General features: G+C 42.9%; 2 protein-coding genes across 2 annotated transcripts; one reads left to right on the top strand and one right to left on the bottom strand.

Annotated features, from left to right (window-relative positions):
- Nucleotides 1-1,027: 1,027 nt before the first annotated feature.
- Nucleotides 1,028-4,427, top strand: LOC134572601 (peptidoglycan recognition protein 1-like). Its single transcript, XM_063431666.1, has 4 exons — nucleotides 1,028-1,076; nucleotides 1,497-1,698; nucleotides 3,628-3,746; nucleotides 4,091-4,427. Exons 1-4 carry the CDS (start codon nucleotides 1,028-1,030, stop codon nucleotides 4,267-4,269), a joined length of 549 nt encoding a protein of 182 aa, XP_063287736.1. The 3' UTR covers nucleotides 4,270-4,427.
- An 866-nt stretch (nucleotides 4,428-5,293) lies between these two features.
- On the bottom strand, nucleotides 5,294-5,788 carry LOC134573626 (zinc finger protein 614-like). Its single transcript, XM_063433410.1, has one exon. The coding sequence runs from the start codon at nucleotides 5,786-5,788 to the stop codon at nucleotides 5,294-5,296; it is 495 nt and encodes a 164-aa protein (XP_063289480.1).
- Between the last annotated feature and the right edge of the window lie 4,015 nt (nucleotides 5,789-9,803).

Raw genomic sequence — 9,803 nt, 5'->3', positions numbered from 1 at the left:
GATGTTTTTATTACTTGTTCCTGAGCCTCACTGGGATCTATAGTGGAGTTAACCTGTGGAATATCAGGCCTCCGTTACAAGATATAAAAGAGCTATCTGATCAGAGAACTGTTGTGGAAGAAGTAAAAAACTGTTAGAAGAACCCCTGGAGGTTGCCTCTCAGAGCCCTTGTGGACAGGGACGAATGGTATAGCAGGACATTTCTGGTCCTCAAGCCCGACACCAGTCTAACCTGCTCCTCTTACAAGTGTCTGTATGTGGATTGATGCTATAGTGTGTGTTTAAGGTGATGGGGACTGTAGGGGTTGGAGGGGATACTTGCCATATGGTGTTATTTGGATAGATAAGGGCCCAGGGTATCTTTGGGGGATTGGAGCTCTAGGACATGTGGGAATATAAGGTCTGTAAGGATTTTATTTGAGGAATATAGTGTGTGTTGATCGATAGGAGCACTAGGGTGTGTTTGGGAGGGATAGGGTTGTGGTTATGGGTTGGATGGGGACTGTAGGTTATGTGTTTGGTTGGGGTTATGGGGTCTGTAGAGTTTTGTTTTAGGGAAAGGGGCTGTAGAGTGTATGTGGAAATAAGGGCTGTATTGTGTGATGGGGAGGTTAGACTGGATTGCATATTTGTGGGAGAATAGAGGTTGTAGTACAAATGTGCATGTTGAATAGGGGCTTTAGTGTGTGTGTAAGGAAAAATAGGAACAGTTGTGTGAGTGTTGGTGGGGGATAGGACTGCATTGTGTGTTGGGAATGACATGGGTTGAAGTGTGTGTTGCGGGTAATAGTAGCTGTTGTGAGTTTCAGGGGCTGTTCTGTGCATTGGGAACATTTTAAAAATTATGTTTATTTCCCCCTCCGCTTACTTAGCTTGGACCTCCTAATACTTCTTCCTGCTGTTTTTTTTGTCTTAAATGGGTTATGAAAGAAGTAGTCTAGGTACATATGTGACTACACATGTGTAGTGCAAACACTGAAAACGATTTTTGAACTTCCAGGTATCTGACGTGCAATCTGAAAACAACATGAAACTCCTTGTTATCCTTCTGTCGGCCTTCTGTGCCCTTACGCATGGTAAGTGCTTGAAATATATCACAGTTTAGTAGATAGGACATGGAGTTATACACTGTGAATGGGGTGTTAACCAGGAAATAGGTAAGAGATTCACTAAAACACTATGAGAAACGTCTCTTTGTAACTGTCGTCTGTCGCCAATAGCATACAATTATGAGAGTAGCACAAAGCAAGAAGTATTGGTCGGTTAAAAGACACACAAGATGGTAAATGGGGTCAAGCAACACACAAGGAGGAAAGGAAGAATTAAGAGACTCGCAAAGGGTGAGTGTATATAGAGGCACAAAGAGGGTTGAGCAATACATAGATAAAACATATTACAGTTCAGCGTGTAGTACCAACCTGCAGTTACGCCATGGTACCAAATAAAAGAGGTATGGTTCTTGAACGGAATTCTCCTTTTCTCTATATTTTAACCAGGATGTCCCACCATCGTGTCCAAGTCAGCATGGGGAGGAAAGGCTGCCAAATGCAGCCATCGTTTAGCCACTCCAGTCACAAATGTGATCATCCACCACACTAAGGGGGCATTTTGTTCCTCACCGGCTACATGTTCTGCTCAAGCCAGAAATGTCCAGAATTATCACATGAGCAGTCGAGGCTGGTGTGACATTGGATACAAGTAAGCTGCTTAAAAAGAGAGGTCTTCAAAAAAAATCAAGTGGGTAGCTGGAAAACTTTGCAACTACAATGTCCTGAGTTTGAAGGTCAAGGGGGTAGAATTAAAAGATAGAATAGATAAAAGAAGACAATTGGCATGGGCATCCCCAGCCTTGGGCAGGAGCAGGAAAAATTCCCCCAGGAATTTGCCTTTCCTTTATTTTAAATGGTTACGATCATTCCCCTTCGCAAAAATGCATCTAGTAGAACAGATCTCTAATGCAAAACGTTCTCTATCTTCTGCTTGCTAAACCAGACCAATTAAATGAAGACTTCAAAGTATGGCTTCTTGATCCAGTGCATTCGTTCATTGAGGCAACATACTGCCAAGATATATTTATATAGCTCTGATGTCAAAATTAAAGATCCAGTGATTGGCTCATCTGGTCTCTCTGGGTGAGAAGATAGGAGAAAAATATGGGAGACTGTGTATTGAAAAGCTGGAGAAGCTGGAGAAGACCTACAAGAAAATATTCCATCCCTAGAATGGGTTTTCAGGCAGTGAAAAGATTAGCAAAGAAATAGGCAATTATGAAGTTTACTATATCATACAAATAATCAGGACCACCATCAGAAAATGTGTGGCCCCTGACACAGCTCAAGGTCTGGGCCCCCTTGTGCCCACCTCCAAGCCCCGCTGACAGATATATACATACACACACACACACACACAGACATACATACATACAGACATATATACATACTGACAAACACACACACACATACAGATAGACACACACACAGACATACAGACATACTAACATACCGACACACACACACACAGACATACATACACAGACAGACATAGATACTGACATACACACAGACAGACATATACATACTGACATACACACACAAACATACATACTGATATACACACAGACATACATACACGCAAACGACACACAGACAGACATATACATACTGACATACACACACAGAAATACATACTGACATACACACAGACAGATATACACAGACAGACATACATACTGACACACACACATACATACATACAGACATACTGACATGCACACAGACTTATATACATACTGACATACACAGACAGACATACATACTGACATACACACAGACAGGCTGACATAGACAGACAGACAGACATACATACTGACACACTGACATACACACAGACATATATACATACTGACATACGCACACAGACATACATGCTGACATACACACATACATACATACTGACACACACAGACATACATACAGACATACTGACATACACACAGACATATATACATACTGACATACACACACAGACATATATACATACTGACATACACACAGACATATACTGACATACACACAGACATATATACATACTGAAATACACACAGACATACATACAGACATACACACACAGACATACATACTGACATACACACACATACATACATACTGACATACACACAGACATACATACTGACATACACACACAGACATACATACTGACATACACACAGACATACATACTGACATACACACAGACAGGTATATATACACACACCTCATTTATCAGCCACCCTCCTCTTACCTTTAAGTTGCTGGAGGGTGGATGGGGATGATGGGAGTGGATGCCTCTGCCCTCTGGTGTCCTCTCCTCCGCTCTCCCTCTGCTCTGCCTCTCCCCCCGCGCGGAGTAAGCTGGGAGGAAGTGACCGTCCGTCACTTCCTCCCAGCAGCCCTTGCAGTTTAGCCGCAAATTATTTTTTTTCAAAGGGGCCCGGTAGCGCAATTACCTAAATGCTTGGGCCCCCAGGGCCACCGGCAACCAGTATGGTTGTCACCCCCTGATGGCGGCCCTGCAAATAATGATATATACTTATATATTTTTTGTTTTTATACTCCCAAATTAAATTAGCTTTCTAGTTGGAGAAGATGGCCGTGTATATGAAGGACGTGGCTGGAGAAACCTCGGAGCTCATGCAAAATCGTTCAGCTCAGTTTCCATTGGAATTAGCTTTATTGGATCGTTCACTAGTAAGTTGATACAATGGGGTATTGCCATACTATCACATTTGGGAAAAATTATTATAGAGTCTCCGTTTATCACCGTATGTCTTTACTCTTTTCTGTCTCCACCTTGTTATACGTTTATAAAAAATAACATGTATTTCTTCTAACACAGAAATGCTATTTATTTTGATTTCAGCAGAACAACCATTTTTATTGGTTTATTTCTAGCTATTTATGTCTTCAACTATCTCCTCATTTCCATTTTGAATTATCCTACCTATACTAATACTTTTTGATCTCAGTTTATATCCATCAACTTTTTGATCCCAGTTTATATACATTGTAACTTGTATTTTTTTTCCACCCAGAGCGCGCTCCCAGTGCTAGCGCCCTAAAGGCTGCTCAAAGTCTGATAAAGTGTGGAGTCTCGAAAGGTTATATCAAATCAGCTTATATTCTGAAGGGACATCGCAATGTAGGGAACACAGATTGCCCTGGAGACAAATTATACCAAATCATTCAAAAATGGCGTAATTTTAAGGCTTGAGACTCAAGCATTGTGCAATGAATTTATCTTGCTGTACTGCGTTATTTTTTTTTTCTTTATATGTGTCACAATCATTGGAACAGTTTTAAAGTTGGATGTGCAGTTTCTATCATACTTGACATTATTTTACACCTGAAAACATTTTGCAGATATGCCATTTTGTGCCACACAGCTCCTTAAATGTGCAGAGAGCTTCAAACCAATAACACAAGACAGATACTTTCTGGGACATACTCACACATGTACGCTTTAGTTTTTATGACATCTCTCAAAGAAGGGCAATACATGATGATACTCCATCTTAAAGAGTACACTCTATTCTCTCCTGTATCTCATTGAAATATAAAATGTTCAGCTTTTTCTACTAACAGCAAAACATATTAATTTACTTTAATCCACATTGTGCTTTAATTTACTACAGAAATCTGCTTTTACAAGGAAATACTGCTGTAATAAAATATATATCATTTTATTTGACTTTTTGCTATTTAATAAGAGTGCTTCTTGTCTTACAAGGTAGAAATTACTTCAAAATAATGAAACTGAAATAGTATTCTCTTGTATTAAAGTTTTGTCCAATAAAATATAAGCTGGTCAGTTCACGGCTTGGCCATTACTACTTTATGGACTCCAGTCAATGATGATTTTTTTCGGTGGAATCTTCAAGATCTTCGTTCATCTAATTTTTCATGTGTAATTTTCGGTGTTTAATAATACTTGAATTCTGGCTGAAGCTTTTCCCACACTCGGTGCAGATATAAGGCCTCTCCCCAGTATGGGTCCTCTGATGCTCAATGAGGTTGGATCGCTGTGTATAACACGAGTATGGCCATAGCCCTGTGTGGGCTCTCTGGTGGGCAATAAGATTAGAAATTTGTGTAAATCTTCTCCCACACTCCGAACAAGAATATGGCCTCTCGCCTCTGTGGGCCCTCTGGTGTGTGATTAGATGTGAGCTTTCTCCCCAGTGTGAGCCCTCGGGTGAGTAACAAGGTTTGAAACAAGTGTAAAGCTCTTTTCACAGTCACTGCATACATACGGTTGCTTCCCTTGTGTGTGCTCTCTGGTGGGCAATAAGGTTTGAGCTATCAGTGAAGGTTTTACCACAGTCTGTGCATGCGTATGGTCTCTCTCCTGTGTGTGTTCGCTGGTGTTTGACACGATTTGAGCTGTCAGTGAATCCTTTCCCACACTCAATGCAAACATATGGTTTCTCTCCTGTGTGGATTCGGTGGTGTGTAATTAAAGATGACCTACGAGTAAATGTTTTGCTGCAATCTGTACATGGAAACTGTTTCTCAATGTATTGTCTGCTTTTAGACCTTTGCCCGATTTTGTAGCATTTATAACTTTTTGGTTGGGTGTGTTTTTCTACTTTTGACATTTTTTTCTTCTTTGTATTGCATAGCTCATTTTCACTAGTTCTCTTTAGCCTCTTTTTGCTCTGTTGGAGCAAGCTGTCCATGTGAATACGATTCAGATTTCCTGGTTTCTTTTTGAGTTTTTGACATGTATTCATTCCTAGGCTCTGGGATACCTTTCTCCATATAACTGGGTGTATTACAAGTTTGGCAAGGACTGGTATACCTAGGAAAGACAAATTACATTATGTTATTAGTTGTGTATCATTTGAACATGGGGAAAAACTGCAATGAAATACATATTGTGATAAAGTGAAGGCAGAGAAGCCATTTAACCCCAAGGGGAGTATATGTAGTTTGTGTTTTGTACAACACAAAGCGTTGTTTAGTTATGGGCCCCTGGGGTGGAGTATTTGGAGAGAAGGGAGGGCCAATGCTCCACTCCACAGTTTAGTGGTTTTCATGGGAGACATAGATCCAGGCCAGGGTTTTTTGGACTGTCTCCAATACACTGCTCAGCTGCTGATAATCCGCTGTAGCAGTGGGAATAAACCACTCCCTGCTAGGCAGGTAAAGGGGGATTGCTGGCTTCCTCTCAGGAAGCAGGTAGGAGAGAGGGTGTTCTCTCCAGTAAGAGAATCAAGGAGACTAGGCACTGGGAGTGCTGGCTTGAGGCACTGGGAGTGCTGGCTTGGAGCACTAGGAGTGCTGTGAAGAAGCAGTCAAGGCTGGCTTGGAGCACTGGAGTGCTGAGAGCAGACAAATACACTAGGTTGGTGAAACCCACAAATTTTGTTATAGTTTAACCCCTGATAGATAGGGAATCTGATGTGAGTTAGTGCTCAGACGAGCTAGGCTTTTTGTTATAGGGATTTGTGTTACATTATTTCATTTATGGTTACATTTGCTGCTGCCTCATGTGTGGATTTACGAATAAAGTTGCCTGAATTATATGAAAATAAAAGGACTGTGCATGTGTTTGCCCTAGAGGACCGTGCTATCTACAAACAAGGATCACAATATGGTGGAGAATGCGGGCACAGTAGCACATTGAGGGTCTGTGGGTGTGCCAGTCATCCGGTTGTCTGCTTGAGGACTTTTGTTTTGGCAGACATGTTAATCAAACAGTAGCACTGTACCTTTAAGACTGTTACCTGCGTGGTGCTGTAATGGAGGACCTGCTGAAGGCTCTGGTACAGGCAACCGCTGTACAACAAGAGGCCACTGCTATACAACAAGACACCAACCATTTCCTGGCTGCACAGGTTATAAACCTGAGGGAGGCTCAGCAGGAGAATAGAGCTGCCCTTACTGAGGTTTTGCAGACTGCCCCCTGCAGGGAGCGTGGGGACAAGGGACCCCGTAACCAAGCTACTGACATCCTGCATAAGATAACAGAGGCAGTAGAAGAAGTCTTTAGCAAGCTGAAAAGCATGGAGGAAGCAAAGCGTGATGTTGAGAAACACGCAGAAGAGAGAGAACAGGAATTAGAAGGCAAGAAGGATATAACTGAGCCTGAAAGTAGTGATAACGTGGAAGAGAGTGAAAAGGCAGCTGGATCCTCCAAGGAACAAAAAGCAAAAGAAAAAAAGGTAGTAATGAGACCAGCAAAACTAAAGGAAAAAGCGGAATTGTCAAGAGGCAGTGATGGTGACACTGATGACATGCGCCAAAGTAAGAAAGGTCAGAGGACTCCGAAGGGAGAACAAGACAAACTGATTACTGAAGTTGACAAGTGTTTATATGAAAATCAAAACATTGCAGCTTCACGTGAAAGCCTCAAACTTGCTCTGAGTGACATCACAACAGATGAAGTCTTAGAAAAAGAGTTGAAAACTAAAACATTTTCAAGCTCAGACACTGAATCTTGCATGTTTCAAGAGAAAGCTGGAAAGGCATTTGGAAACAGAAAGGTACTGAGAAATCTTCCCAAGGCAACAAAAGGAGAAAGAAAGACTGTGACTGAGGCCAGCAGTGTAAAGTCGGTTTGTGCTATAAAGCATGAGACAAGTAAAAATACACCATGTAAAGGTGATAAGACCAAAGCATGCAGAAACATCCTAAAGAAAACTGCAAAGATGAGAAATAAATGTACGCAAGGCCAAGTGTTGGTCGTAAGCAAAACCCACCCGGAAGGTGCAAGTGAAGCTAGTGGATACAGCCAGGGAAAGAAAAATGAAGCAGAAGCCGCTGATGTTCACCCAAGTGAACAAGTTAAAGGCATGAGAAGCAGACTGACTTGGGGAGTCAGAGAAGACAACAGCGAAGGAGCTGGGCTTAATAGAGAGAAGCAAAGCACCCCAGTTGAGCTAAAAAATACTGTGCACTGTTTAGTAGCAGAGGCTACCCAAAAAGTGCAACCAGCTGTTGGACAGTTTGGCAGAGAAAAGCAAGGCAGAGAAGTAGTGGCAAAACCAAGTCAAAATAAGAAAGGCAAAGTAGCCGCTTCTGATCTAAGTCAAGAGAGAGCGACAGTTACAGAACCAAGCTGTCGTGACAAGATGGGTATGTCTGCACCTAAGCCCAACCAAGTCGAAAGTGACAATGTAGATGACATTGGCATAGCAGAATTAAATATTTCTGAGACACCTGCTGCTGCTACAAGGCCTGGGTGCACTGACTACCTGGAACAGCTGGCAGATTCTGGGAACACAGCCATGGAATTAAAGGCGGAGCTCGGAATGCCTGACTGGCTGTTTGATACCGGGGCTGTCATGACCCAGCGAGAGGCCATGACTGCGTCTCTGCACACCCCCGAGGGAGCAGGGAGACTGCCAGACAGTCCAGAGGAAAGCTTTGCTGACATTGAGAGGTGGCCACTCAAGGCCGAGCAAGCAGAGGATACCCCTGGGAAGGAAACCAAGCAAAGGAAAGAGGAGCTAAGCTGGGAGTCTGGGCCTCCGGCAGAAGAACAGCGTTCCATACCAGGCCAGGCCGAGCATGATAACATGGAGCTGAGATCAAAGGCTGCATTCATGCAGGAGGAGGTTGCTCTAGACAGCCTCCCTGGCAAACCCCCTGAGGATATAGAGGTGACACCTGCAGCATTAACCGTAGAAAGCAAGGAAGGTTCCCAGGGATTCACAGAACAGATGGAGGATGTTGTGGAGCCCTTCACGGAGGGACCTGTTCCAGTGAAGGATGAGCGTGACTCTGCCTCTGAGGACGAAGCGAATGAAGTTGGAAGTTCAGGGCACCAGTACGAGAATGAACATAGCGATGCAGAGGAGGACAAGAGAGGGGGTGCCAGTGGATCAGAGAATGATGAAGCTCCTGCAAGGCGGGTTGCAAGTGACTCTGAAGATGAGACGCCTGCTAAGTGCATAGCTGCCAATAAGCGAAAGAAAGTTGCAAAGCACGCAAAAAGAGCGACTCTGAAGATAATGCTCCAGCAAAGAAGGCAGGAAGTGACTCCGATGAGGCTCCCCCGAAGCACACAGCAAGCGATACTGAAGATCAAGTTCCTGCTAAGCGTGCAGTTATTGATTCTGATGATGATGTACTTGAGCCAATGGTTATTAATGACGATAAAGCTCCTCCTAAAAGTATTCCTTCTAAAATAGAAGACAATTCAGAGGATGAATTTCCTAGAATGAAGAGGAAAATTGTGTCATCTGACGACGGTGAGGATGATTTTAAACCTGACCCTAAGAAGAATAAGAAGTCCTTGCAGCGCAGCTCCGGTAGTGATGATAGTGAAAATGAGGGTACGAAAAAAGAGAGACCTGAAAGTGAAGGAGATAAAGCAGGGAAAAGGAAAGCGGAAAATGGAAAGAGAGGACAATATAACTATGATGGTAGAACGTACCTAAAAACCCCATTTTGGCTACAAGACCAGACTGAGAAACAACTCCGATGCTTCAACTGCCACATGCAAGGACATATTGCATATAACTGTCCTGACAGTGAAGAGCCAATACAATATGACATAGTAATAAGGGCTCTGCATGGGATTGTATTGACTTGCTTAAAGAGGTGTATGGTGACTGGTGGTGGTACAGCACAGATAAAAGTGTTGATGGTGGTAGGAAAGAGCGCACAAGCACTGATAGATTCAGGGAGTGAGGTTACTTTGATGAAAAGTGTTCTGTTCCAGCAAGAGTATGCAGCTGCCCACCTTGGTGGTGTGGTGATTCACGTGGTGGACTGGGTAGCACACCTGATGAAGGTCCA

The sequence above is a fragment of the Pelobates fuscus genome, chromosome 9, assembly GCF_036172605.1.
Source record: "Pelobates fuscus isolate aPelFus1 chromosome 9, aPelFus1.pri, whole genome shotgun sequence".
NCBI classification, from domain to species: domain Eukaryota; kingdom Metazoa; phylum Chordata; class Amphibia; order Anura; family Pelobatidae; genus Pelobates; species Pelobates fuscus.
The sequence above is the reverse complement of the archived record's forward strand: the minus strand, read 5'-3'. Positions and strand labels throughout refer to the sequence as shown.